General features: G+C 40.6%; 1 protein-coding gene across 3 annotated transcripts in view; it reads right to left on the bottom strand.

Moving 5' to 3' along the window:
• Nucleotides 1–25,398, bottom strand: part of mylk4 (myosin light chain kinase family member 4) — a 51,447-nt gene that overhangs the window by 13,467 nt on the left and 12,582 nt on the right. For all 3 annotated transcript variants that reach the window (XM_033016290.1, XM_033016298.1, XM_033016307.1), the window contains exons 4-11: nucleotides 24,562–24,866; nucleotides 22,477–22,582; nucleotides 21,445–21,538; nucleotides 21,246–21,355; nucleotides 12,324–12,465; nucleotides 7,477–7,547; nucleotides 5,306–5,434; nucleotides 4,427–4,579 (exon numbers count right to left, since the gene is read on the bottom strand). In XM_033016290.1, coding sequence (XP_032872181.1) covers nucleotides 4,427–4,579; nucleotides 5,306–5,434; nucleotides 7,477–7,547; nucleotides 12,324–12,465; nucleotides 21,246–21,355; nucleotides 21,445–21,538; nucleotides 22,477–22,582; nucleotides 24,562–24,866 — 1,110 coding nt within the window. The remainder of the gene's footprint in view (nucleotides 1–4,426; nucleotides 4,580–5,305; nucleotides 5,435–7,476; nucleotides 7,548–12,323; nucleotides 12,466–21,245; nucleotides 21,356–21,444; nucleotides 21,539–22,476; nucleotides 22,583–24,561; nucleotides 24,867–25,398) is intronic.

The raw sequence follows: 25,398 nt of genomic DNA, 5'->3' as shown, positions 1-25,398 counted from the left end.
CTTAAAACATATCCTTTTGATGGAAACTGAGAAATAACTCTTCCGAAACGTCACCCATTCCTTCTCTCCAGGGATGTTGTCTGTCCCGCTGAGTTACTTCAGCTTTTTGTGTCTATCTTCTTCAACAACACAAATTAGGCTATGAGTTGACATTGTTCTTCTGAATGACTAATAACATTCAAGGTCAGAGCAATTTCAGGAAGTGGGTCTGAAATTGGATGCTAGGCCCCTAATGGACAGATAAAAATCCCCTCCTCCCTGATTCAAGTGGAGCCTCGGTTTCCCCTGTTCCTGCCTTTGCCTGTGGTTCTAAAAGCTATCATCAAACAGAATACAGCATTATAACCATTAGCTGTAATGCGCCCTTTGACGATGTCAGGTCAGTCCACTGTTGTCACAAATTGCGCTGCACGGTTTTGAACTGATGGGGACGACAAGATTCCAGATGGTTCTCTAACAAGATACAGGCGAGATATCCCACCTAGTGTCATGGCTAATGTTAAACAAACTAACTAATAAATGTGGTAAATTCCAATGGCATTCGCCTCCGGGGAAAAGGAGTGGGAGGAAATCTAGATTGAAAATGGAGTAGGCATTCATTCGTGGAATAGAAATTACTGTGCTTTGCAAATATCAGTTCAGATTCACAACTGGCGGGCTTACAGTGGGAGCTAGAGGTCGTACGGACCCGCCGTTTATGCCAGACGAGGACAAGCTCACAAGTTATAGGAGTAGAATTAGGCCATTCAGCCCATCGAGTCTACTCCACCATTCAATCATGGCTGATCTCCGCCTCCTAATCCCATTTCCCTGCCTTCTCCCCACAACCCTTGACACCCGTTGGACACACCGGCAAAAACGAAGAGGGACCCGGTGTAGCGGGGCCGTCGAAAATGAAGAGAGAGTTGGTGTGGGGGGGGGGGGGGGGGGGGAGGGCTGAGAACAAAGGGGGATATAGGGTGGGGGGTGGGGCCGAGAACAAAGACGACATTGGTGACGACATTGAACACTGTATATTTGGCGGCACCCTATACGTGCCGACTCTTTGTATACTTAGGTTTGCAAAACAAATAATTTCACTGTTTGATAATAAAGTATCAATCAATCAATCAACTAAAGAAAATAATCTTGTTAATTTAGGATTAATGTAGTTTCGGAATTAACATTCGAAACATGCACTCCATAAAACAAATCATAGACTGCTGAGGGATACAGACTGACCAATCATCAACTTAAGTAGTACCTGGGGCCCACACATAATCTTTTTCAATACCATTACCGTAATGGAGAAACCACAATATAAATGAGCCTCTATGCCATCTTTCAATCACTGAGATTGATTGCAAAAAGAGGGAATCCCAATTCTTACCATAATTTAAAGTATGTTCACACAGAAATAACTTTATTTAATAGTGTAAATTAGAATTGAAAAATAAATTTCTGCATCTACAGTTAAAATGTTTTACAGATAGAATGAAAACAGTTCTTCAACCTAGGACAACAAGCGTTCTCTACAGAATGGGAACTTTTCATGTTAAAGGTCAAACACGACGATTGTAATTTTGTAAACATGTGGATGACCTGTAATATGATGCAGTAAAACCTGCCCTGTTGAAAAATGGAAACAGCAGCAATAATGTATCAGTTATAACACGTTGAGCAGCATGCGGGTATCAAGCAACTAATGGTCCTTGACGGTAATATTAGACTGCTTCTACTATTATATTTATGGGTGTCAAGAATGACATTGGTAGCTATCACTCATGCAAGGGCAACATGCAGTCGATACAGGACTGAGAGGGCTAATGCATCAAAAGTGACTTCACTTGTTTTATGTTAATAAAACAATATTAAATAAATGTTCATATGCATTCCGGCCCATATTCATGAAATACAGAAATTAAATTAGAGTATTTCTGTATTTGCATACATTTTTATAGCTCGTGTAGGCCAGTATGACCTTTAAGGAACGAGGGCATGAGCAACACGACAAGCCAATGTAGAGCTATACTGCTTTCATAACACTGATAAACAAGACTTGTAGTGTAGGTTTTGGTCTGACAACCAGGGGTGTTTAAGGGCCTCATTTGCACTTATCCTCCAGCTAAAGGAAAATAAAAGTAAGGTGACAGCAGTTGATACACAGTAGATATTGATGGTATAACAGAGCTACAGGATTTGTCCAAATCCAACATCCCTGGAGTTGTTAAAGGTGAAATATGCATAAAGTCCTGCCAGAATGTTAGGTACAATTCTTCCGATTTTTAGATTTAATGAAATACCATGCTTTAGTCCTTCAAGTACAAATTAATCCAGAAACCGAACTTACATTGGAACAGTAACACATTTTTAACCAAATGAGGCTTCAGCTAAGAAATATTTACTACTAATCAAATGAAATGGCAGTGATCATCTCCAATTATATTTCCTTCTGGTAGCTCAGCAGCAATGAGGTGGCAAAAGGAATTCAGTCCATTATTGTTAATTGCGTACTATCCCTGGCAGCTTTGATCACGCCCTGCCATGACAAGACATTCTTGGCAGAGTTTGTCCAGAGTTTTGACTTCTTCCTCACTGCTTCCTTCACGTATTTAACTGTATTGTGGAACTTGAACGCCATTCTAGCTGTTTTCATTCCATAAATATTGCAGTTGTCTTTCTTGCTTCTTCCACATGCATCTTTATTTATGAACCCTTACTTATTATTCTTATCTCTTTACAGGAAATGGGAGAAAGGTGGGGCGAAATAGTGAGAGATTGAAATGGGGGGAGGGGGTGGGGGGGAGAGGATGAGCAATAGTGAAAGGAGAAAGAGGAGGTAGACATAATGGTCTCAATAATTCCTTTTACTTATTATTGGTCCTTCATGCTCTTAAACATCTTTTTTCATGCTTCATTTAGAAAAGACATGAGATGGACTGTTCAACAATGATATTGCTGGTTCATCAAACATCCCCATTGATGTCTTGTTCTGCTTACGCTGAACATTAGAGTGAGGATTGCCTGGCTGTGCACATGTTAACACGGCTACCAGTTGCATGCCTGGTGCCATCTTGCCCTGCTAATGTACAACTATACTTCAGCTGTAATTTTGGAACCAAAATGTCAGCTGTAAACTCTAAAAAGCATCTGAATTTTGCAAATGTTGTGTTGCATGATCTATTATCACGGACAGTTGATGTATTTATCTAAAGCTAACCTAGAACCATCCTGGTTTTTGTTCTATATCACTGGGATATATCTTTATATTGTCCTTTGTGAATCTATTTCTTTGTATAGTGAGCTGATTGGTCTGTTATTTACTTTTGACTCAATTTCAAAGTATTTTTTTCAATTTCCCCGCTGATCTGGAAGACGCACATATTAGTTTGTTAATTATACTTTAAATCGACTTTGAGACATTACTTTTACAGCATACTCCACCTCTACAATTATATTATCTGTGCAAAGAGCCTCACTCCTATGTAATCAAACAATAAAAACTTCACTTTGTCTCCTAATAAATCCAGCAAACACTTCAATCCCTGATTATGGGGCCATTTCTTTTGAGATGATTTACCTATGATTATTTTTACATAATAGAAATCTTCAAGATACTCCTTTTACCACTTGCCCATTGCCTGTTTGCCCTTAACTATTTGAGGACTGGAAAGGAGTTGGGAAGCGTACAGAAAAGATTTACGAGGATGTTGCCAGGACTCGAGGGTCTGAGGTATAGGGAGTGGTTGAGTAGGCTGAGACTCCTTGGAGTGCAGGAGGATGAGGGGTGATCTTATAGAGTTGTATAAAATCAGGAGCGGAATAGATTGGGTAGATGCACAGAGTCTCTTGCCTAGTGTGGGTGAATCGAGGACCAGAGGACATGGGTTGAAGATCAAGGGTAAAAGATTTAATAGGAATCTGAGGGGTAACTTTTTCACACAATGGGTGATGGCTGTTATGGAATGAGCTGCCAGAGGAGGTAGTTGAGGGAGGGAGTGTCTCAACATTTAAGAAACAGTTAGACAGGAACATGGATAGGACAGGTTTGGAGTGATATGGTCCAAACACAAGAAGATGGGACTAGTGTAGCTGGGACATGTTGGGCAAGTTGGGCCGAAGGGCTTGTTTCCACTCTGTATGATATTATGACTAAGACTCAATGACTATTGATTGTGTATAGGTTTTCTTTGCACCAATCTTTATCTAAATCTTTTTCTAAGCTTAATTTTTCAAGTACATCTGTATTATTTGGTCCTCACATTAGAGATTACTGCAATGGTTGACTTAAATGTTTTAATTAATCATCTACAAGCGTTTATCAATTTTCTAGTTACTTAGTGTCCCGTTGAAAAAAACATTCCATTTAAATATTTGGCAGACTCCCATTACCATAACCCACCTGCAGTCAGTACTGTAAAATAATATCAGATTAAGGTAAACATACCCCTTTTCTTTGATAAGGAGTTTTGATATGAATTCTTTGGCATCTTCAGAGATGTTTTCAAATTCAGCATCATCCAAGTCCCACTTACAGGCAAGAATGTTATTCAGGGTTTCATTATCATCGTCCCCGAGGAATGGAGAAAGTCCACTCAGCCTTTCAATGAAGACGGAGAAACATGCAGTAAACATTTATCAATAACTGGTGAGACAATGCTGGTAGTGCCAACAGAATCAAATGTTTCAGGTTCATTTAAAAAAAATGCATACATGTTCTGTTGTGACAATTTATACCAAGAAAGGAAGGCAAAGATAACAAGAGAAAATAAAAATGTAACTATTCATTAATCTCATAACATAAAATTCTGGTTCAAATAGGTTTATTGTCATGTGCACTAGAGTGCAATCTCTAGGTTCAACTCTTGTAATGTGTGAATCTACACTGCAGTCCATCCAAGGTCAACACATACTTTCCATGGGGTAACAGGGAGAAACAAGGAGCTGCAGATGATGGAATCTTGAGCAAAATGAATCTTCAGACCTATGGTGTGTTACCCAAAACCATTCAGATTTGGATTAATTCGAATTTTACCTTGCTGTATATAATTCCCTCTGCAACCCAATATCCATTTACCATTTTAATTATTTTCTATACACGCCCCACACATTTTAATGCCCATACAGGTGAATCTCCAAGATTCTTTGGAGCTTTGCTCCTTCTATCTTTTCAACATTCTTGAGATCAACTGTTCAAAAGTGGATTTTGGAAAAAATACATCTTCCTGGATGAAGTAAAAAACCAAGAAAGTATGTGTGATTCATAAATATTTCAGTTCCTTATCTCACCCCCCGAAAATTGTGTTTTTCTTGTAGTCATACTTACAACATGTAGGCAATTACTCCAAGGCTCCACATATCCGTAGGAAATGATACAAAATCATAATTCACAACTTCGGGTGCAAGAAACTCTGGAGTTCCAAAATTTATCTTTAGTTTTTCTCTCGGTTTGTATCTGATACAACAAATCAACAAATCGTCATGAGTTAGATCACTTTTATCATCTCTATCCATTCAGATAGGAAAGATTTACTTTGTTATTTATTCACATCTTTCACAATATTAGTGTGGGAACAGATGGACAAAAGAACATTATTACAGTATTTGAGCAAAAATGGTAAATGAAACACAGTTAAAAGTGATGAGATGAATCACTCATATCAATAGCAGATATGAGATGGGTTCATCTCATCACTTTTAACTAATAGCAGAGATGTGAGGCAATTGCTACCCCTATTAATGTACAAACTGTTTTGCCATTTATTCTTAAGAAGTGAGACCTTGATATTTGAACCGCTTCTCTGCACATTTTCCACAACTTGCCTGAGTTCTATGGTTAATTGTAGATTAATTACCAAGAAAATAATGTTCCTAAAATGACAATAAACCTCCCCTGCCCTGAAATGAAGAAGTATCAGATAAGGAATCTCAATCCATAAAACAGTAAATTAATGCTGGAGATATTTTTACATTTAAATCTCTTTCTTACTATTCTTATTTTCTCTCAATACTTCCTTTTCATCCGTTCTGTTTCAAATCTGACTTGACTCTATTTCAATGCCTTTGTGTCTCCACTGATTTTGCCTCGATACGATAAAGTAATTGATTGATCAGCCACCCTGTTTCTCCTTAGCTCAACAATGTCCTGAGGGTGTCATGCTGGCGCAGCAGTAGAATTGCTGCCTTACAGTGCCAGATACTCAGGTTCGAACCTGACTACGGGAGCTGTCAGTATGGAGGTTGTATGTTCTCCCTGTGACCTGCATGGGTTTTCTATGGGTGCTCTGATATCATCCCACACTCCGAAGACATACAAGTTTGTAACATATGTAATGTTTGTACACATATATGTATACATAAAAAACAGACAAACAATAAAAGTGCAAAAAGACAAAACCAATGCCCCGAAGTCTATGTAGTTCAGAGCCTATTGGAGGTTGTAGTGTTTAATATGCTGATGGCTGTTGAGAAAAAGCTGTGGATAGACAAAAAATGCTGGAATAGCGGGAGAGGCAGCATCTCTGGAGAGAAGGAATGGGTGACGTTTCGGGCCGAGATCCTTCTTCAGACTGAAGAAGCTGTTCCTATCCGAGGACGTACACACCATTGAGGATAAATGGGGATACTGTGGATAGGGTGAGCTGCTTTAAATATCTGGGAGTCCACATCGCTGAGGATATGACATGGACATCACACGCCGCAGCACTCGTGAGTAAGGCAAGGCAGCGCTTTTACCACCTCAGGCAATTGAGGAAATTCAGAGTGTCTCCGAGGATCCTCCTGTGCTTCTACGCAGCGGCTGTGGAAAGCATCTTGTCTGGAAATATTACAATCTGGTTTGGGAACTGCTCTGCCCAGGACAAGAAGGCTCTGCAGAGAGTAGTGCGTTCGGACGAACGCACTATGGGAACTACACTCATCCCTCTGCAGGAACTATACATCAGGAGGTGCAACTCCAGAGCCAATAAGATCATGGGAGACCCCTTCCACCCCTGCAACGGACTGTTCCAGCTGCTACGGTCAGGCAAACGCCTCCGTTGCCATGCTGTGAGAACGGAGAGGTTGAGAGGGGGTTTCTTCCCAGATTCCATTAGGACAGTAAACTCCTATCTCACCAGGGACTAACTTTACTGAACCACTCTACTGCTTTCTTTTTAAATTGCCGTTTTTTTCCCTTTTTCCTTCTGCCCACAATATTTAATGTGTAAAAGAATATGTGATTCTGTTCCATTTTGTTTGTAGTTTATTTGGTTGTTTGTTTGTTTGTCTTTTTGCACAAAGTCCGCGAGCATTGCCACTTTTCATTTCACTGCACATCTCGTATGTGTATGTGACGAATAAACTTGACTTGACTGAACCTGGACGTTACAGTTTGCAGGCTCCTGTACCTTAATTATATTATATCATGGCCTTCACCACTGATGAAATAATGCCTTTATGAAAATTGTAGCTAATAATATTTTGTTTATAAATTCTAAAAAAATAAATGGGCTGTACCTTCTTGCCAAGCCAAAGTCGATTATCTTAACTTGATTGGCTTCCCTGTTAACGCACAAAATGTTCTCAGGCTGAAAATGAAAAAAAAATCAAGAATGAGATAAAAGAGATTTGTGCTATTTAAGATAGTCCTTCCACTGCACACAATCTTTCTGCATGCTTGTTACTGTAACTTTAAAATTCTGAGATCCTTTTGGTACAACTTCGTTCCACAGTGGATTATCCTTAAAATCCATTGCATGGGTTTGCTGATGAACTGTTGATTTGCTCACATGTGTGTTTTTTAAACTTACTTTTCACTGGATTTCACTGACGTACTCTGATCTTTTATTGTTATTGTGGAGTGGGCCATGTAGCCACTGGAGTCTGTTCTGGCAATGTCTGATCTGCACCTCTACTCCATTTACCTCCCTTTCCTCCATTTCCTTTGATACGCTGATCTGGATTGTGCTTTCCTCTCATGGGATGCCTGCAGCAACAGATAACTTTAGCAGCTGCGTGACTCCCAACATCCTGCTACAGCCATTCCACAAGGCAGAGCAGGTTGCTGCCAGCAAAGAGGCCCACAGGTGGGGAAACTAAGGCTGCCGTGCTGCTGCGAGCCCACGGATAACTCCTGCACTCATTAGGCCTTTTGCGCAGTTTCCAAATATCCCTGGTGATCCACAACATTTAGAACCCGGTTAAAAATATCAAAATCATATATTAGCAATTAAAAATATGATTTTTTTTTAAAAAAGCGTTAAAAAGAGCAAATTACTTTCTAAATAAATAAATTAAATGTTTTAATATTAATTAAAAGAAAAAAAAACAATTAACCTCTACTTACATTTTTTTGTGAATTGGCACCATTCAAGTGAATGGGGACCACTTGAATTGCGGCAGCTATGCTTGGTATTAAGCTGAGGCACCACATTCAAAGTGTACTCATCCGCACAGCTCAGAACAGCACAGAACAGGCAATTATCACACTTTTGAGTGGAATGGTGCAGAGTGCAGGTGCTTAAATGCAAAGCATACTGGCATGTGTGCTGCTGCTCGTGTTCCTTCTGCAAGGAACTAACAACGAGCTGGCAGCATCTGTCCCACTGCATTATTTTAAGGTCGTAGTTAGCTACCTTCACTATGGACTACCACCACTGCTGCTGAATGCCCATTCTTCACCTCAACTGTGACAGGAAGGCTCTGATCTAGCAGCTTCATCATTCCTAAACTGTTACCTCTGCATCAGAGTGATGGCTTGGTTATCTACAAAGTATGTTTTTCTTGGATTCAAAATGAATTGCAGTATGCAGCCTAACTCTAATGGGAAGTGCAAGTAGTCTTCCTATTCTTACTAAGTCTTCTGATACGCCCCAAAAGCTACATGAAAATACAACATTGTTAGTATTGTTATTAGTATTTATTAATTATTGTCATGTTTATCAAGATACAGTTAAAAGCTTTGTTTGTGTGCTACCCAGTGAACTCATACCATACAAGTGTGCAATCAAGCCATCCACAATTACAACAGGTAGTGCAAAGAAAAAAAGTAGCAGAGTGCAGAATATAATGTTACAGCATTAGAACATTGCAGTCGCAGAGAAAAAAATGCAAGGCCTGCAACGAGGTAGGTTGGAAGATCAGAACTACTCCCTAGTTTATGGGAGGATCATTCAGTAGGCTGATGACAGTTGTTCCTGAGTTTGATGGTATGTGCTTTCAAGCTTTTGTATCTTCTGTCTGACAGGATAAGGAATAAGGGGGAATAACCAAAGTGAAAATGGTCCTTGATTGCATTGGCTTCTTTCCTGAGGCGCCATTAAGTGTACATGGAATCGATAAGGGAAGGGTGGTCTGTGTAATGGACTGGGAAGCATTCAGAACTCTGCACATTCTGGTGATGTTGGACAGAGTTGCTGTCAATCTATGGCTGTGATGGATCTGAGAACGCTTCCTACAGTGCATCCGTAGAAGTTGGTAAGAGTCGTTAGAGACATGCTGAATTTCTTTGGTCCTCTGAGGAATTAGAGGTGCAGATGTGCTTTCTTGGTCACACCTTCAATGTGGAGAATCCAGCACAAATTGTTGGGGATATTGATGCTCATTGTTGAGTAATCAGAGAAGTGAATGCTGTGGGTGCAGCAGCATCTATGGAGCGAAGGAAATAGGCAACGTTTTGGCCCAAAACTTTGCCTATTTCCTTCGCTCCATAGATGCTGCTGCACCAGCTGAGTTTCTCCAGCATTTTTGTGTACCTTCGATTTTCCAGCATCTGCAGTTCCTTCTTAAACACAGTGAATGCAGTGGTAGGCCCTCTGCATGCAATGCAGCTTGCAACTGCCTTGGAGATAAGAGATGCTTGATGAAATAGGTTGTGGTCCACGTTGAGCTGTTCATCTATCAGCTACATTATGAATGGAGTGGAACAGAGAGCAATGGTCCTCCTAATCTGCTTATCTAACAGCATTGGAACCAGCATCCATCCATCCATCAGTAACACGTTGCTGGGATTCTAATTTAGTTTAGTTCAGTTTATTTGTCAGTTGCCCTTGGATTTTATTGACATCCTGAGATTCATTTCCCTATCATTCTATCCTTTGATATTATCTTCCCAGTAACACCTAAGTTTGCCACATTAAACCCATGGAACAAACTGCCTTTGCAGGAATACTCCAACGCACCAGCACATCATTCGTTGATATTTCGTCCAGCTACAACATGATTCCACCACCAGTCACGTCTGGCCCACCCCACCTTTTTGCAGATTGACCACTCTCTCCATTACTTTCTTTTCTGCTCAACCTACACTGCCTCCCTCACCTACATGAACATAAACTGCCCTTTCCAGGTGAGTCCGAAATTTACCTGCACCTCCTCCAACCTTGTTCATTGCATTTGGGTGCTCTCCTTGTGGTATCCTCTATATCAGTGAGACCAGAGGCAGACTAGGTGACCACTTTGCCAAGCATCTGCACCCTGGTGCTAGCCATTCCCATGCCCATTCTCATTCTCACACTGACCTGTTTGTCTGCAGTCTCCTACTAAATGCAAACTAGAGGAACAGCACCTCATATTTCACCTGGGTCATCTACAGCCCAATAACATAAACATTGCATTCTCCAATTTCAGGCACCTGCATCCTCTCTGTCCCTTTCTCTCTCCTCTCATCTATCCTGGTCGTGTCACACACACCCTTGTACGTGTGAGAGGACCACCTTGCTTCTTTTTGTTCATCCGATCTAGTCCATCTGGCCATCACCCACATACTCCTCCCATTGGATAACTTTCCCTCCCTACTCCTTGGCCTGTCCCCCATCTGTTGTTCCTGCCCAACTGCTCCCCTCCTTCCTTAATTAGTTCCACCCTAAACCTTCCTTAGATTCTGCAGTCTTTTGATCTCCGTTTACCACCTCCCAGCCTCTGCCGTGAACGGTCATCTGATAAGCAATTTCTCCTCCCGTGTATCTACCGATAACTTGCCAGCCCTTGTCCCACCCCTTTCCCCCACTTCTCTACACCGGCTACTTCCCCTCTACTCTTTCAGTCCCGATGAAGGGTCTTGAACCGTAACATTGACTGTCCATTTTCCTCCACCGAAGTTGCCTGACCCGCTAAATTATCCCAGCTCCAGATTCCAGCATCTGCAGGCTCTAGTGCCTTCATGATGCACCTAGTTTACTATGGGTACAGACCCACTCTATACAACTCCAGAAATATTCCAGGTACCAACCTGCACTGTAGAGCCACTCGGTGAATATACAGCTCTCTTCAAGCGAGACCTGGGTGTCATGGTACACCAGTCAGTGAAAGTAGGCATGCAGGTGCAGCAGGCAGTGAAGAAAGCCAATGGTATGTTAGCTTTCATAGCAAAATGATTTGAGTATAGGAGCAGGGAGGTTCTCCTGCAGCTGTACAGGGTCTTGGTGAGACCACACCTGGAGTATTGCGTACAGTTTTGTTCTCCTAATCTGAGGAAAGACATTCTTGCCATAGAGGGAGTACAGAGAAGGTTCACCAGACTGATTCCTGGGATGTCAGGACTTTCATATGAAGAAAGGCTGGATAGACTCGGCTTGTACTCGTTAGAATTTAGAAGATTGAGGGGGTATCTTATAGAAACTTACAAAATTCTTAAGGGGTTGGACAGGCTAGATGCAGGAAGATTGTTCCCGATGTTGGGGAAGTCCAGAACAAGGGGTCACAGTTTAAGGATAAGGGGGAAATCTTTTAGGACCGAGATGAGAAAAACATTTTTCACACAGAGAGTGGTGAATCTCTAGAATTCTCTGCCACAGAAGGTAGTTGAGGCCAGTTCATTGGCTATATTTAAGAGGGAGTTTGATGTGGCCCTTGTGGCTAAAGGGATCAGGGGGTATGGAGAGAAGGCAGGTACGGGATACTGAGCTGGATGATCAGCCATGAACATATTGAATGGCGGTGCAGGCTAGAAGGGCCGAATGGCCTACTCCTGCACCTATTTTCTATGTTTCTATGTTTCTATTTGGGGCTCAGATAATAATCTCTTGCACCCTAGAACTTCAAATATCCTTCTCTTGGGGCACCTTAAATAAATGACAGAGACCAGAGACAAAAGATATCCCAATGTGGTATGGGCTATATCAGGGAAACCCGAGGAGACATTGACCAGTGCTCTGGAGATATAAACAACATTGCATGGCTGTGTATAATTTACTATCCTGAATGAGGAAATGTTAATATCCTGGTCATGGGGGAAATTAAAATTTTGTTTTCCAACATGACAATTTTAAGTGTTGATAGTTTAAGATCATTATGATTTCTTTGCTGTGGGTAAGTTTCACGTGACATGCAAAAATATTCCAAAATTATCTTTCAACAGCATTTACCTTAAGGTCTAGATGAAGGATGTACATCTGATGCATATATTGAAGTCCTTCACAAATCTGCCTTACAAATAGGATTGTGTCCATTTCTGTTAAGTTGTAGTTTTCATCTATGATCCTGTCAAATAGTTCCCCACCTTCAATACTGTAGGGGAAGAAAGGTAAAAGGAATTAACGATAGTCACAATTCATTGAACAATGTCTTGTGACAATTCCTGCTGCAAGATAAAAAAAGTTGACTTTGGTCACAAACCCTAAATGTAATATATTGTAGCCATTGTAAGCTATGGCCTAGTTCCCACATGTGCTTCCGTTGAGGTTCATGAAAGTTCAGAACTGGAGTGCAAGTTGCCATTTGCACATAAACATATGTGCCTGAGGTTGAATGTAGACTTCTAAGATTTCAGTACTCCGATTTCCTTTAGGTTCTTGTTCTCATTAAGTTGAATTAGCTTGTGCTGATCAGGAACAGGCTTTGCTGTACAAATATTCAATTATAACCTAATCAGTAAATGAATATTAGAAAAGCACAGAAAACTTTAATAAAAATAGAAAACGTTGGAAATATTCATCAAATTAGACCGCATCTCATGAAGCCACACAGCACAGAAACAGACCCCTTCGCTCAACTTGTCCATGCCGACCAAGTTAGCATTCTGGGCTAGTGGAACTCTTGCTACTCTCTCCAAATTCTTTTCTAGGGTTTCTAACCCCAAAATATCTGTTTCACGTTCCACAGTTGCTGAGTGTTTTCTGTTTTTAATATATTAATGTATTGCAATATTCCTACTTTCATCCTACTACAGCAAACTACAAACTGCTGAAAGAACCACAGGCAGCATCTGTGGAGGGAAATGGAGCTGACTTTTATTTTAATGCTCAGATATAAAAGGATGGGTGGTGTGATAATAGTAGAAATTTAGAAATGTTACCTGTTCATTCCCTCCACAGATGCTGCCTGACATTGAATTCCTCTAGCAGTTTGATTTGTTGTTCGATTCGAGCATCTGCAGTGTCTTGGTTAGTTTATTACTCTATTATTGTCACGTGTACCGAGGTACAGTGAAAAACTTTTGTTTATGTGTTACCCAGTCAAAGAAAAGACTATACATGAATATAATCAAGCTGTCCACAGTGGACAGATAAAGGATAACGGGTACTGTATTTACTGCAAGATATACTGTAACATTATATAGTCCGATAAAGTCCTTTATATGGTTATTTAATTAAATCTGGTAAGATATATAGAGAATAATAATAATAACTTTATTTATAAAGCACTTTAAACAACTGCAGTTGCCACAAAGTGCTGTACATGAGAACTCATGGACAAAAAGCTATTACAAACCATTAAAAACCGTAAAACGAAGGACTATAAAAAACACACTAAAAATTAAAAGACATTAAAAGCACAGGAGCAATGCCTCAGCCAGTGTCGAAAGCCAAAGAATAAAAATTTGTTTTTAGGGAGGATTTGAAGATGGACAGTGAGGGGGCCTGTCTGATGTGCAACGGCAAGGTGTTCCAGAGTGCCGGAGCAGCAACAGAAAAGGCTCTATCCCCTCTGAGCTTCCGCTTAGACCTTGGTACCTCAAGGAGCAGCTGATAAGCTGACCTGAGGCACCGGGCAGGAGCATATAGGTGGAGCAGCTCAGAGAGGTAAGGCGGGGCGAGCCCATTCAACGATTTAAAAACAAATAAAATAATTTTGAAATGAACTCGAAAGTGCACTGGGAGCCAGTGAAGGGAGGCCAAAATTGGCGTAATGTGCTCCCTCTTTCGAGTTCCGGTCAAAAGGCGAGCGGCAGCATTTTGAACAAGCTGGAGACGAGCCAATGAAGCTCGTGCGACTCCAGAGTAGAGTGCGTTACAGTAATCCAGCCTAGATGTAATAAAGGCATGGATTACTGTTTCAAAATGCTGCCGCTCGAGAATGGGCTTCACCTTTGCCAGCTTCCTTAGGTGAAAGAAGCTGGACTTAACCGCCGCGCCTATTTGTTTATCTAGTTTAAAATCACCGTCCATCCTAAAACCCAGGTTCAAAACGGTTGGCTTTACAGACAATGCCAGTGGACCCAAGTCAACAAAGGGAGGTTCACGGCAGCCATTGGGGCCAAACAAAATCACCTCTGTCTTCTCTTCATTAAGTCCCAGAAAGTTTAAGGCCATCCAGGACTTAATGTCCTCAAGACAAGACAGAAGTGATTTTAGAGAATAGTCGTCTTCTTTCCTGAGTGGCATATATAACTGGCTATCATCTGCGTAAAAGTGAAAGGAGATGCCATGCCTTCTTAAAATTGAGCCCAGAGGAAGTAGGTATAAAGAGAAGAGCAGGGGCCCTAAAATTGAGCCCTGTGGAACCCCATATACCAAGGGAGTGGAGGAGGATTCAAAGCCAGCAAGGCTTACACGCATGGTTCTGTCTGCCAGATAGGACCTGAACCATCCCAGGGCAAGGTGTTTCTCCCTCCATGCTCACACAATGGAGCATGTGTGAAGATACAGCTCACACCATAAATACTGCATTTTTTTCGTAACCTGCCCCCCATCCTGTGAAGAAATCCTATCCATATTCTCTCTTGGGACATGAACTGCATGAAACCAGAATGTGAAACCTCAGGCATTCCAACATGCCATCTAAACCACTGACGGTAAAGTTGGTAATTGACAGAAATGGTGCAACCATGTCTTTAATTGTTACTGCTCTTTTTCTAATCAACTGGAAGAGCTAATATACCTTAGCTAATGTGGAACCACGCTGAGATAAAGATATCACTAATTATCCTATTGTTCCTTGGCAGCAAGCTACAAGCAACAAGAAACTTAAAACATAGAAACATAGAAAATAGGTGCAGGAGTAGGCCATTCAGCCCTTCGATCCAGCACTGCCATTCAATATGATCATGGCTGATCATTAAAAATCAGTACCCCATTCCCGCATTTTCCCCATATCCCTCGATTCCGTTAGCCCTAAGAGTTATATCTAATGACATCAATTCCTTAACTTATTTGTTCCCAAATTTGCTAATTACAGCTGATTTTCTTTCAACAGGTCTTAAAAAAAGGATTCCAACCCAAAATATTGCCTGTCCATTCCCTCCCCAGATGCTGCTTGTCCTGCTGAGTTCTTCAAGCCCGTTCTATTTTGTTCAAGATTCCTGAACGGTGTTTTTACGTTTTCCCCGTGACCTGCGTGGGTTTTCTCCGAGATCTTGGGTTTCCTCCCACATTCCAAAGACGTACAGGTTTGTAAATTAATTGGATTAGCATAAGAGTAAAAATTGTCTGTAGTGTTAATGTACGGGGATTGCTGATCGGTGCAGACTCGGTGGGCCGAAGGGCCTGTTTCCACGCTGTATCTCTAAACTAAACAAAACATTTACTGCATCTGCAGTTTCTTGTGTCTCTCTTACAACAGGGCTGCCTTTCCATTCATCATACAATTTCCACCACCATAAGCAATTACCTTTGTGGTAATTCTTCTTTTATCACACGATCCACCCTTTTAGTTTAGTTTAGAGAAACAGCGCGGAAACAGGCTTTTCGGCCCACTGAGTGCGTGCTATCCCACACACTAATGCCCCTGCCCCACTTAGGAAACCTGAACGGAAACCTCTGGAGACTTTGCGCCCCACCCAAGGTTTCCATGCGGTTCCCGGAGGTTCCCGGAGGTTTTTGTCAGTCTCCCTAATGGTCGAAAGTGGTTTCCGCTTCTTCTATGTTCCGGCGATTATTTCAAAAAATTCAAAACCGGCCGCGACTAAAAATAGGTTGCCGTTTTAAAAATCCGTAATTTTTAGTCGAAGCCGGTTGCGATGCTAGTTGAAGGTGGTTGCAGGTAGTGGTAGTAAGACTTACAATAGACATAGACATAGAAAATAGGTGTAGGAGTAGGCCATTCGGAACTTCGAGCCTGCACCGCCATTCAATATGATCATGGCTGATCATCCAACTCAGTATCCCATACCTGCCTTCTCTCCATACCCCCTGATCCCTTTAGCCACAAGGGCCACATCTAACTCCCTCTTAAATATAGCCAATGAACTGGCCTCAACTACTTTCTGTGGCAGAGAATTCCAGAGATTCACCACTCTCTGTGTGAAAAATGTTTTTCACATCTTGGTCCTAAAAGATTTCCCCCTTATCCTTAAACTGTGACCCCTTGTTCTGGACTTCCCCAACTTCGGGAACAATGTTGGGGAAGACTATTGTAAGACAGAAATTTCCACTGCCTGTTTGGACAGTGCTTGATTAATTATTTGTCATTTGTCCCCTTTTCCAATATTTATGTAAGTAATTTGTGAAGGTTTTGATTGTTATCACAATGGTCTATCTGTACATTTTCTTTCAGAGTGGTCCTGAAGTTTAACTTTTCTGGAGTTTTCTTAAAGACTTCTTGATAGTTATGGAGTCTTGGCAACTCTCACCTCAACTGCTGCTCATTTCTTAGTTTAATATGGTTAATACCATTAGTTTCAATATAATTATGGAGAGGGTCAGAACTGGACCTAGGGTTGAGATTTTTGATTGGAGAAAGGCTAAATTTGAGGAGATGCGAAAGAATTTAAAAGGAGTGAATTGGGACATTTTGTTTGATGGGAAGGATGCGGAGGAGAAATGGAGGACATTTAAAGATGACATTTTAAGAGTACTGAATCTTTATGTCCCTGTCGGTTGAAAGGAAATAGTAAAAATTGGAAAGCATAATGACCTACGGCATTACTTCCTGGTTCGGGAGCTGCAAGGCTTACGAACAATATCAACTCAACAGGATAGTGAAGACCGCCAGCAGGATCATTGGTGCCCCACTCCCTTTCCTGTTGGAGATCTACAAGAAGCGGAGCATCAGTAGAGCCATCTCCATCATCCAGGACCCCTACCACCCATCACACACATCTTCTCTATTCTGCCATCTGGGAAGAGGTACAGGAGCATCAGCTGTAAAACCAGCAGGATGCTACACAGCTTCTTCCCACAGGCAATACGACTGATTAACGGACTTTGTCCCCTCCTCAAATATCGTTCACCAACACATTCAACCTCGTCCATACTTTGACAGTTAGGCACCTGTCAAAGTAAAGCCACTGTCGGTCGGAATGTCTGTTTTTATTCTATTGTAAATTTTAGGCCTACTTTCTGTTTTTAGATATGGTAATTTTAATTTGTTTATAAAGCTCTATGTATTTATCCTTTTTTATTAACTACACTGAATGGAAACGTTTTTTCGTTTCCTCTGTGTATGCGAGTACTCAGTGAAAATGATATTAAAGAAATACTGAACTGAATACTGAAAAAAGAATCTTAAGAAATAAATTAGAAAAGCTAAAAGAAGATATGAGGTTGCTTTGGCAAGTAAGGTGAAAGTAAATCCAAAGGGTTTCTACAGCTATATTAATAGCAAAAGGATAACGAGGGATAAAATTGGTCCATTAGAGAGTCCGAGTGGACAGCTATCTGCAGAGCCAAAAGAGATGGGGGAGATATTGAACAATTTCTTTTCTTCGGTATTCACCAAGGAGAAGGATATTGAATTATGTGAGGTAAGGGAAACAAGTAGAGTAGCTATGGAAACTACGAGATTCAAAGAAGAGGAAGTACTGACACTTTCGAGAAATATAAAAGTGGATAAATCTCCAGGTCCTGACAGGATATTCGCTAGGACATTGAGGGAAGTTAGTGTAGAAATAGCAGGGGCTATGACAGAAATATTTAAATTGTCATTAGAAACGGGAATAGTGCCGGAGGATTGGCGTACTGCGCATGTTGTTCCATTGTTTAAAAAGGGTTCTAAGAGTAAACCTAGTAATTATAGACCTGTTAGTTTGACGTCAGTGGTGGGCAAATTAATGGAAAGGATACTTAGAGATAATATATATAAGCATCTGGATAAACAGGGTCTGATTAGGAACAGTCAACATGGATTTGTGCCTGGAAGGTAATGTTTGGCTAATCTTCTTGAATTTTTTGAAGAGGTTACTCGGGAAATTGATGAGGGTAAAGCAGTGGATGTTGTATATATGGACTTCAGTAAGGCCTTTGACAAGGTTCCTCCTGGAAGGTTGGTTAAGAAGGTTGAATTGTTGGATATTAATGGTGGAGTAGCAAGATGGATTCAACAGTGGCTGAATGGGAGATGCCAGAGAGTAATGGTGGATGGCTGTTTGTCAGGTTGGAGGCCGGTGACTAGTGAGGTGCCACAGGGATTTGTGTTGGGTCCACTGTTGTTTGTCATGTACATCAATGATCTGGATGATGGTGTGGTAATTTGGATAGTATGTATGCAGATGATACTAAGATAGGTGGTGTTGTGGATAATGAAGTAGATTTTCAAAGTCTACAGAGAGATTTAGGCCATTTTGAAGAGTGGGCTGAAAGATGGCAGATGGAGTTTAATGCTGATAAGTGTGAGGTGCTACATCTTGGTAGGACAAATCAAAATAGGACGTGCATGGTAAATTGTAGTGAATTGAGGAATGCAGTTGAACAGAGGGATTTAGGAATAACTGTGCACAGTACCCTGAAGGTGGAATCTCATGTAGATAGGGTGGTAAAGAAAGCTTTTGGTGTGCTGGCATTTATAAATCAGAGCATTGAGTATAGAAGTTGGGATGTAATGTTAAAATTGTACAAGGCATTGGTGAGGCCAATTCTGGAGTATGGTGTACAATTTTGGTCGCCTAATTATAGGAAGGATGTCAACAAAATAAAGAGTACAGAGGAGATTTACTAGAATGTTGCCTGGGTTTCAGCAACTAAGTTACAGAGAAAGGTTGAACAAGTTAGGTCTTTATTCTTTGGAGCGCAGAAGGTTAAGGGGGGACTTGATAGAGGTCTTTAAAATGATGAGAGGGATAGACAGAGTTGACGTGGATAAGCTTTTCCCACTGAGAGTAGGGAAGATTCAAACAAGAGGACATTACTTGAGAATTAAGGGACAGAGGTTTAGGGGTAACATGAGGGGGAACTTCTTTACTCAGAGAGTGGTAGATGTGTGGAATGAGCTTCCAGTGGAGGTGGTGGAGGCAGGTTCGATTTTATAATTTAAAAATAAATTGGATAGTTATATGGACGGGAAAGGAATGGAGGGTTATGGTGCAGGTAGATGGGACTAGGGGAGAATAAGTATTCGGCAAGGACTAGAAGGGCCGAGATGGCCTGTTTCCGTGCTGTAAATTGTTATATGGTTATATGGTTAATTGATGGCTGGAGTCATAGAATTATACAGCAATGAAACTGGACTAACTTACCCATGCTAACCAAGCTGCCCATCTATGCTAGTCCCATTTACCTGTATTTTGCCGATATTCTTCTTATCTTTACGTATCCAAATGTAGATGCACAATTGTCCCTTGAATGCTGTTATTGTACCTGTCTCAACCACTTCCTCTGATAGCCTGTTCTATATACTTATCATTCATTGTTTGAAAAAGTTGCCCTCTCGGGTAGCTTTTAAATCTTTCTCCTCTCACCCTAAACCTTCAAACTTGTTGTTTTTGATTCGCTGACACTGGGGAAAAGGCTCTTTGCATTCATCATACCCATGCCCCACATGATTATATGCACTTCTATAAGATCACTCCTCAATCTCCTACACTCCAAGGAATAAAGCTTTCAGTTAAAGTTCACAATCACTTGTCTGCAATCAGTGCAGTACAATCAATTAAGTGGTTGAGTTATTAGACTTGTAGCCAGAGTTCTGAACCAACAACCTAGAGACGTGTGTTTGAATAAACAACCAAAGCAGTTCATAATTTAAATTCAGCTATTTAAATAATTCTGTATTTTAAAAAATCTAGTATCAGTGCAATATTCATCTGATGCATCAATGGCCTGAAGGGAAGGCACTTTCCATCCTTGCTAACCTTAGTGTTAACTTTCTGTTAATCTTACAATAATTTCAGGTTTTGGAATTTCATATAATACATATCTTTACCAACAAGCGTGATAGTTTAATTCAATTATCATTGAGATAATCTACACAGTTTGTAATTAATTCTGAGGTTTTATGGCCAGTTTATCAGTTGGATTCCTCTGGAAACTTTACTCGAACTGCCTTGCATTGTTTAGTGAGGAATTTGGTGATTCATTTTTATTTTGTATTACATTCAATTTAACAAAAATGAATTTGCGGAAAGACAGTTGTATTTGGCCAGTCTATTTATATGTATAATTAAATACTAATGATGTTACATCTATATATAATGGAATTCTTGGCTAATATTCCATCATATAATGGTGGCTGAAATGTGACAACTCTGATGCACTGACTCAGTGTGATCTACTTACTCTCTTACACCCTTGTACTTAGTATAATTGTGCTTAATGTATAGTCGGATTTTCACGGAATTGTATGGAAAAAATGTTTTCACTGGAGTTAGGTATCCGTGACAATAAAATACCATTGAATCATAGACTGTCTGAACTAAACAGTTCTGCCCTGACATAGTGCAATGGGTCAGTCAACATCTTTCGACAAACAACAGCCATACTCATGAACCTTCACCTGGCAAAGTCAACTGAGAAGTTAACACATTCTATTATCCCACTGAATAATTCCCAAAAGCACTCAAAAGGTTCTGTTACCCAAGTCCAAAGTTTTCATTTATAATGAAGAACCAAAAGTAACTAAAGCGATTTTTAAAAGTGCACAGGCCTTTCAACAGCCCTTTGATTTTTCTTTTGGATTGGTCTCAACAGTTTTCTTGAGAATCCAGGATATGTCAGCTCTTGGGGCATAAAACAATTCAGCACAGGAACAGGCCCTCCATCCCACAATGTCTGTGCTGAAAATAATGCCACAATAAACGAATCTTATCTGCCTCTTGGGCTATATTGTGACTACAAACTTGAGCATGTATTCATATCCTTGTGTTGAAAATCATTTACTAAGAACTAGCAATTTGACTGATGCTTAACGCCACTTACTATTCCATGATCAGAATGATATCATTCTTTGTTTCAAAAGCATCATACAGCTGGATGAGATTGGTGTGATTCAGATGATTCATAACATGGATCTCATTCTTAACTTCCTCCTATTAAGCAATAATAATACATATGATGTCAAAAAACAATTTGATTTTGCATACAAGAAAGGATTGACGTTATTCTGGAAGGCACACACCTTCTGCTTGGCCGCTCTAGTTTTAATAATTTTGGCTGCTAAGGTAAGGCCTGTAGACTTTTCAACACATTTGTGTACTTGTCCAAATCGTCCTCTGCAATGAACAATTAAAGCAGTCACAAAATTAATAAAATAATTCAAACCATCACAGCATATTCACTTTAACAAAATCTATACAAATGGGGCATTTATATCACAAAGAAATATTAGAAGTTTGGCGATGCTAACTTGGGATATGATAGCTTCATGGCCTAGTTACTTAATTAGTCTCCAAATACCTGGTCCATTGTGATAAAGACATGAGTTCTAATCCAAAAATGGTGACTGAAGAAGTTAGATTCAACTAATTAAACTTTGTTTGATATGTTAACTTATTGGTGTAAGGAACTTGCATCTGAAACTGATTTGTTGTAGGAAACATACTGGTTCACTAGTGTCCTGAATCCTGATGTACAAATGATTTCAGACTCACAGCAATGATAGAAACATAGAAACATAGAAAATAGGTGCAGGAGGAGGCCATTCGGCCCTTCGAGCCAGCACCACCATTCATTGTGATCATGGCTGATCATCCCCTATCAATAACCCGTGCCAGCCTTCTCCCCATATCCCTTGACTCCACTAGCCCCTAGAGTTTTATCTAACTCTCTCTTAAATCCATCCAGTGACTTGGCCTCCACTGCCCTCTGTGGCAGGGAATTCCATAAATTCATAACTCTCTGGGTGAAAAAAAAAATTCTCACCTCAGTCTTAAATGACCTCCCCTTTATTACTAGACTGTGGCCCCTGGGTCTGGAACTGAATGATTGTGAACTCTGAAATGCCTCCTGAAATATAAGGCAATTCAGAGGAATTTGAGACAATAAATGCTGGCCTAACTAGCAATGTCCATTGGTGTAAAAACAGATTGAGATACTGATATATCGTTAACCTCAACTCAATGGGACGAAAGGTGGTATGGGGATGACTTAGCATTCAGCCAGTGCATTTTAGCAATGAATAATCTTTGGATAACCTTAAAGCAGAACTGACCCTCCAAGAATTTCAGATTTCTTTATCGTATAGTAATTGCTGACTTGTGCTACATTCGTTGAGACAATCCGATGTTCAAATGGAGCAGGTGGAGCAGGACCATCATCTAAACCAGAAAAGATAATATAGGCACATTATTTAGCATGTGTATCCATTGCAACAAAAAAGAAATATTGAGAAGCTGACATTAATCCTATGTGGACAGTAGCAGTAGGGATTAAGAAGGATAAATATATCAGTTACTTGTTGGATTTATATCCATTACCTACTACTATGATGCAGAAGGAGGCCATTTGGCCCATTAGTTCATGGCAGTTCCCAAGGGAACAGATCCCAAAATCCTAACAAGCCCATCCCCCCCTCTTTGTTTCCTTGTAACATTACATGTTATTTCTTGTCACATAAGCCCACCAACCTGCTTTTGATTCCATTGCCAATACTAAAGGATAATTTGTAGTGGTCAATTAAATTATTACCATGGCTTTAGGATAAACCTGAATTTAAAAATATATGTAATGTGTCAATGTGAAATGTCACAATTTGCATCACAACCATTTGCTACATTAACACATATCCTACTTTGCACTGCTTCATCATTGGCTCTGATAGCATTCCATAGCATGAATGTGCTGGACAGAAAGCAATGAGTACCCCAAAACACACATTTCAGTAAAGTGCGCATTAAGAAACTGAAATTAATTAATGATGCTTAAAAAAACTAATTGCACAACATTTTGGTAAGATATCAAGCTAAGATGACAATGGGTTTTCTTCACTCATCTCCTTTTCTGTGGCATTTTAGAGGGTAGCATATAATGCCTCTGTCCCACTTAGGAAACCTGAACGGAAACCTCTGGAGACTTTGCGCCCCATCCAAGGTTTCCGTGCAGTTCCCGGAGGTTTTTGTCAGTCTCCCTACCTGCTTCCACTACCTGCAACCTCCGGCAACCACCTGCAACCTCCGGGAACCGCATGGAAACCTTGGGTGGGGCACAAAATCTTCAGAGGTTTCCGTTCAAGTTTCCTAAGTGGGACAGGGGCATAACTCTGCCCACAGAAGGTACACTCAGTGTCCTCTTGATTTTGAAATATTTTCAATTTATACTCAAGAAATTTTGGAATTATTTTCAATTCATACTCAAGAAATTGAGTGATAGTACAGTATTTAAACAGCCTAAGACGAGTAACAACCCTCTGTTGCAAACGTGATATGGGATGCCAAGAAACTACTGAATTTGCAAATCAGGTGCATTCATTACATGGCCCTGACTGACCTGCCATCCTCACTCCTGTCTGGCTGCAGGGAAAACTCATATTTAGTCATCATATTTACTGATGTTTAGTGCATGTTATGACTGACTGTGACTGTTCAAAATTAACAGTCAGTGAAATTGATCACCATTGATCCAACTGCAGAAGTTAGGGGGGTAAGGCTATTTCCTTTGTTAGGCTACCCCAGTGGTGTTAATTGTCCTTCTCTGATCATTGATGTTGAGGGGGGCCAGGCATGATCCTACTTTTAACTTCTAGCAGGGTGTGTGCATTTGAGCATCCACCCAGATTATCATCAATAATGCAAGGATATCCCTCTTTCTGTCTCAGCTGCAGAGTTATTTGTTTATTCTTCCTGTCTGCACAATGCTGACTTACTTTACACCATCTGCCGCTGCAAGAAATATATAAAATATCCCGGCAATGTAAACCAGCATTGTGCGTCCTCCCTTTTGAACTTACCAATTGTGTATGTGCAGGTGAGGAACATAGGAGCTAGCTACAATTATAGCAGTAACATGCTTTGAATTTAATATAATAGTGGATTTTAGAGCTGATAGTTCCCCAGGTGAAATAGTCTCAATCTCCTTTTTTGTTACCAGGGTTACATATTACTGGTTTATCAAGGGCACTAGTTTGCACTGACATAAATCTTCTCAAAGGTGGACAAAAAATGCTGGAGAAACTCAGCGGGTGAGGCAGCATCTATGGAGAGAAGGAATAGGCGACGTTTCGGGTCGAGACCCTTCTTGAGACATAAATCTTCTCAAGCTCTAGTTCTTTAAAGCACGAGATACTTAGGTCTCTACTTGCCAATCACGGTGTGTCTCCTCTCCACTTCAGTTTCTTCTACCGCTTGATTAATTTCCTGCTGTCCGTCAGCGGATGTTGCTGTCATCTGACCTGAGGCAGGAATCGATGAACGTTCTTGACTGCAACCATTTTCTTCCACTCTGCTCTTTTTGCTGTCATCTTTTATCAGATCTTCCTCAGTCCCCCTTTTACTGGAGGTGCTTAAATCCTTGGCTTCCTGTTGCTCAATATTCTGAGACGTTCCTTCTTCTGGTTCTGCTGCAGCTACTAACAAAGCATTGATGTCTCCTTCACTCTCACCGCATCTATTACAAATGGCACAATACAATATGTTGATTTTCAGGAGCATGGAGTCGTAATTGAAACAAATATACTAATACATTGGGACTGTTCAGTTTATACTTCTGGGAATAGTGAACTAGATGTATAACTGCACCCTATCTATGCATGGGTATGTACAATATGCTTGGCACTTGAAGATTGATTCTCTCACTGTTGGGTTGATGCTCGAGGAGAATCTTTGCCAAAGATCATTGCAAAATGAAACCTGTCTCTCCCTGCAGAAACTAGAACTGAATTTGATTTTTGTTTAGTGGGTAAACCGGCATAAGGAGCTGACAGTCGAATCTTGTATTCAACATTGTTGACAATAATGTGCCCTCCTGACCTATTCAACACTTAAAGCAGAGTTTTCTGTGAATGTTCTTTGTACTCTTCCAAAGATATGCATGTAGGTTAAGTGATCGCTGTGTAGAGCCCTAGTGAGACCACACCTGGAGTATTGTGTACAGTTTTGGTCCCCTAATTTAAGGAAGGACTTTCTTGCTATTGAGGGAG

This window comes from Amblyraja radiata, chromosome 2 (assembly GCF_010909765.2).
Source record: "Amblyraja radiata isolate CabotCenter1 chromosome 2, sAmbRad1.1.pri, whole genome shotgun sequence".
Classification (NCBI taxonomy): Eukaryota; Metazoa; Chordata; class Chondrichthyes; order Rajiformes; family Rajidae; genus Amblyraja; species Amblyraja radiata.
Note: the sequence above shows the minus strand (reverse complement) of the source record. Positions and strands in the feature narration are given on the sequence as shown.